The 4,706-nt window shown below is 48.7% G+C and overlaps 1 protein-coding gene across 1 annotated transcript in view; it reads left to right on the plus strand.

Moving 5' to 3' along the window:
* Positions 1 to 4,168, plus strand: part of polr1f (RNA polymerase I subunit F) — a 12,242-nt gene extending 8,074 nt beyond the window's left edge. The window contains exons 2-4 of the mRNA XM_024142194.2: positions 2,061 to 2,202; positions 2,379 to 2,587; positions 3,131 to 4,168. Of these exons, the coding sequence (XP_023997962.1) occupies positions 2,061 to 2,202; positions 2,379 to 2,587; positions 3,131 to 3,578 (799 nt within the window). The 3' untranslated portion in view covers positions 3,579 to 4,168. The remainder of the gene's footprint in view (positions 1 to 2,060; positions 2,203 to 2,378; positions 2,588 to 3,130) is intronic.
* The last annotated feature ends 538 nt before the right edge of the window (positions 4,169 to 4,706 follow it).

A 4,706-nucleotide genomic window follows, 5' to 3' on the forward strand; every position in this document is an offset into this window, starting at 1 on the left:
GATCGTAGTCAGTTCATTCTGGAATAGATATTGCTAGAAAAACTGTTCGCATTAAAGTTCTGCGAGTAACGCCAAACCCAGGGTGTTGGAACGATAAAGCGCGGAAGCAAAATGGCTAGTTTACGTTCTAAGCGCGCTGGGTTATGGGGGTCTATAACTCTCTAGTTGAATGCTAATCCTTTGCACATAATGGCCGTCCCATTTAGGAATAATTTGCAATAAAAATATTTACGCCCGTCATGTGTTGTTGTCTCTCTGTTGGAATCATCGTGTCCGTCTTGCCTGGAGACTCGTTCACCAGAGGGTCTCTGTTACTCAACCGAAGTACAATGTTTTCATGGTTGTAGCTTTATCAGTGGTCCGGATAGTGTCGTTGTAATGGATAAGTCAGGTGTCTGTTCGTTCAGAATAAGCTGTTTCGGCAGTTGTAGTATCTCATCCTAGGTTACATCCTTTCTACTGCAGTCCTAGTAATTATATCTAAGATTTGCTCCTTATTCCCTGTAGGGATCGAAGTCTCCGAGTTGAACCATTTCCAGCGTGTAGCCAATGCTCGTATCGTCCTGGCGCTCGTATCTTGGTGTCTACTAGTCTTTGAGGTAATGTTCAACTCGATTCTGCTAGCCTCAGCTTTCACGGCTGGTTTTATGCGCTTTCACGTCGTGTTATTGATGTCAAAGTTTCCTGGGGAGGTAAGCCTACTTGATTCATAACTATGATCAGTGTGGGTCCAGTCTCTAGTGTGGAGGTACGCAGAATCATGTTCGGGACTTCAGCTGGCGAGGCTGGTTTGGCTGCGCTGAGCTCTGAGTTTCCACTACTCTTTGTATCAGGGTCCATAGCGTTGGAGGTCGCTTCGCACATCTTAGAAGTGTAGTACCATGTCGTATATGGGTAGTCTCGGATTTGTCTCACTCGATCTTAGTTGCCGTTTCGAGGTCTTGCTCAACCACTCTCGACTTGTTAGATAGTACACTACTGTATTTGAGAGGCTACGCCACCCACGTGAAATGTACACATTCAGAGATTCTGATCATGTGTCTCTTGACCGTGTGTTGCCCGGGCGTCCTGTCTGATCGTTCGAGCCAAGTTATTTCGTGACCGATATTGCAGCGAGTCGGAACATAACCTGTGTCTGTTCACTCATCTGTTGTGTGGCTCGCCATACGGACCGTTGTAACCTCGCAGTGGTTGCAGAGGTTACGTGCCACACACTAGCGCACTGTTCAGTCTATGCGGCGTGCACATGTTACGATTTGAGGAGAGAGTTATAAGTAATCTCGGTTTGTGTATGATACCTTTTGCAGTATTTTGCAGCGCGTCGCCTTCAAGGCCTGTTAATATTCCACACTACATGGCTATTGAGGAGTCAAAGCTCTTTGGGCTTGTTTGTCCTGCCGTTTGGGGTAAGCCCTCGGCTGTTTGTCCATCCAGTTTGGGTGCCCTGGCTGTTGTCATGCAGTTTGGGGTAGCCCTCGGGCTTGTTTGTCTGCGTTTGGGTAGCCTCCCGCTGTTGTCATGCAGTTTGGGGTGCCCCGGCTGTTTGTCATGCAGGTTTGGGTCGCGTGCCCTGTTTTCAATGCAGTTTGGGGTTGCCTCGGCTGTTGTCATGCAGTTTGGGGTAGCCCCTCGGCTGTTGTCATGCAGTTTGGGGTAGCCCCTCGGCTGTTGTCATGCAGTTTGGGGTAGCCTCTCGGCTGTTGTCAGAATAATTCATGTGGTGGTCATCCAACATGGCCGCCAGGAGGTGTCGTTACGTCAACTGCCAGCGCAGAATATCAGATCTTTACAATGCTCTGAACTTGTATTAAACATCCCAGGAAACGCATGAAATATGTTACATTGATCTTCTAGCCTGCACATAATCATCTGTGTATCTGGCGTGTTCTCTGCTGACGATATCACACCCGGGTCGTATTCTCTAGGAGCCAAACGGAAGCAAACTGGCCGGAACGGGAGGAACCTGCCTTGAATTTTTTTTTTAAGTTTCCTGTTGCAAAACGTTTTGCTATGGTGTGCACTAATGAATATGACCCTGTCTACCTGTGTTCCCTGTGCAGTCTGAAAGGTGTGCCTCTGGCCTATGATGAGGTCAGTTTGCTGGGGCAGCATGGAGACATCTACGACGACAACGGATACATTCACCTCAACATACAAGCCAACTTTGTCATCTTCCAACCCCAGAGAGGACAGACATTACTGGTGAGAGGCAAGCTATGTTAACTGTTTGTGACTGACCCATACAGATGTGATTCTTACAGACAATTGCACAGTGTTGATGTGTTGTAGCTAGTTACGATGGTAATCTATTCGATATGGAAAGAGTCAAGGTGCTTTGAAATGTCTAGTTGACGCTAACTYTATCTCCCCCCCTCCAGGGCACAGTTAATAAGCTTGGTGTGAGTCACGTGGGCTGTCTGGTCCATGGCTGTTTCAACGCCAGCGTTCCGAAGCCAGCCCACGTCACCATGGAGACCTGGAGGGAGGCAGGACCCAGGATAGGGGCGGAGCTGGAGTTTGAGGTCTGTCAGCTAGACGCAGACACAGTCGGAGTGCTGCTGATCAGAGGAAGACTTGGCAGGACATGGTAGGTTACAGTGTGTCTGTGTCTGAGATGGATTACATTGTAGTCGGACTGTGCAGAATCACTGATCTACAAATCACTTTGCATCCCAGTTGCTGGATCGACTGATCAAGGTCAGTGATTCTGGGCCTCGCACGGCAGGGGGCAAGCTGTATGGGGAAAGCTGTATGGGCCTCGCGCGGCAAGGGGAAAGCTGTATGGGCCTCGCGCGGCAAGGGGAAAGCTGTATGGGCCTCGCGCGGCAAGGGGAAAGCTGTATGGGCCTCGCGCGGCAAGGGGAAAGCTGTATGGGCCTCGCGCGGCAAGGGGAAAGCTGTATGGGCCTCGCGCGGCAAGGGGAAAGCTGTATGGGCCTCGCGCGGCAAGGGGAAAGCTGTATGGGCCTCGCGCGGCAAGGGGAAAGCTGTATGGGCCTCGCGCGGCAAGGGGAAAGCTGTATGGGCCTCGCGCGGCAAGGGGAAAGCTGTATGGGCCTCGCGCGGCAAGCTGTATGGGGATGTGTTAGAGCTGTATTATCTGAGACTAAACAGTTGTGTGTTCTCTCAGGGTTCAGGAGTTGATGGCAGCTGGAGAGAGTTCTTATCCTACTGACCCCGCAGAACAGCTGGAGGAACCAGACACAGAACCTGCTCTAGAACCCAACCAGGACTCGCCTGACGCCACCGTCAAACCCAAGAAGAAGAAAAAGGAGAAACACAGAGAGGAGGTGGCTTCAGTACCAGCCCCCGGGGACGCTGTGTACGGAGCAGCGGAGGACAGCAGCACTAACGGCCACACTGAGGAGAAGAAGAAGAAGCGGAAGGAGAAACGACAGAACCAAGAGGATGAGGAGAGAGATGTGGGTGGGAGKGGTCCTGTGGAGGTGCAGGGGAGCGACTCCAGCGGTTACCTTAGTGACAAGCCAAACAGGAAGAGGAAACAGGGTGACGATATCACGTCCTGTCTCCATRGAGATCCTGAAACGCCCAAAACTAAGAAGAAGAAAAATAAATGATGTGACTGTGTCACTGCGATTAAAATTGAGTGAAACTGAATGAACATTAAAAGATGATGATGACTAATGGAATGTCTTAAGTAGACCTGATGAATTCGTTTGGTTACAGCTTCAGCCCTATATGGTCTCCCATACTGTTGGGGTGGTCCGTGTGTCTGTCTGTCTCTCTCTCTCGATGCAGCTCTTTGTGTAGTTCCCTTTAGAAACCTGCAGAGGGAGCCAAGTCATTTCTAGAAGCCTCCATGGCTCATGGTAAAGAACTCCAGTGTTTGTTAGCAGAACGCAACATGCTKTAGGGCTATCCATCACGGCTTTACCAGTGTCTTCAAATCTGAAATGGCACCCTATTCCCTACATTGTGCACTAGTTTGGGCCAGGGTCACGTAGGTTCTTTGCCAAAAGTAGTGCACTATGTAGGGAATTAGGGTTTCATTTGGAACAGAGATGGTGTTTTGTTGTTCTCAAGGCCCCAGAGAGAAGGGAAGAGATGTTGCCAGTGTCTAGTCTTTCTACATTTGTATAGGTGACACATTGAAGACTTCAGAAAAGAAGAGAAAAGTGTTATGAATTAAATAATGATATATTTGGGAGTGACTGTGTTGTGTGCCTTTATATAGTTAGTTGTAGATGGGTGGGTGATGATGCAGGTCTTACCAAGAACAACTGCCAAAATGACTAATTTGAGGTATGTCCATCTCCCCAAGTCACCTGAGTGGGTGTTACATAATTGTACAGTTTGTCACTTTATGTACTAGGGTAGTTATCRTTATGCAGTCAGATCAGACTGGTTCATACTAGGGAGCAGTGTGGAGTCGGCTGATATGTTGAGCTACAACCCCCTCATTTCATCTGAAGGATGGAGAGCAGAGCCGCACACACAGGCGAGAAATGGATCATTAGACCTAGTGTTAATGTGTCCATGTAATGATCAGGGTTTTTGACTAGGATCTACAGGGTTATTCCATATCATTGGGTGAATCAAAACGAACACCTAACTGTTGTACGTGCAGTTACACGAACACTCTTACTAGGATTTTCAGATAGCTGCTTTATTGAGGAAAGTTTTACTTCCGATGACTGTCATGTGGTTGCAGCCTGGTTTCATAGACTAGACGTAACAAAGTAAAC

Source organism: Salvelinus sp. IW2-2015, unplaced genomic scaffold (assembly GCF_002910315.2).
Source record: "Salvelinus sp. IW2-2015 unplaced genomic scaffold, ASM291031v2 Un_scaffold3011, whole genome shotgun sequence".
In the NCBI taxonomy this organism is placed as follows: Eukaryota; Metazoa; Chordata; class Actinopteri; order Salmoniformes; family Salmonidae; genus Salvelinus; species Salvelinus sp. IW2-2015.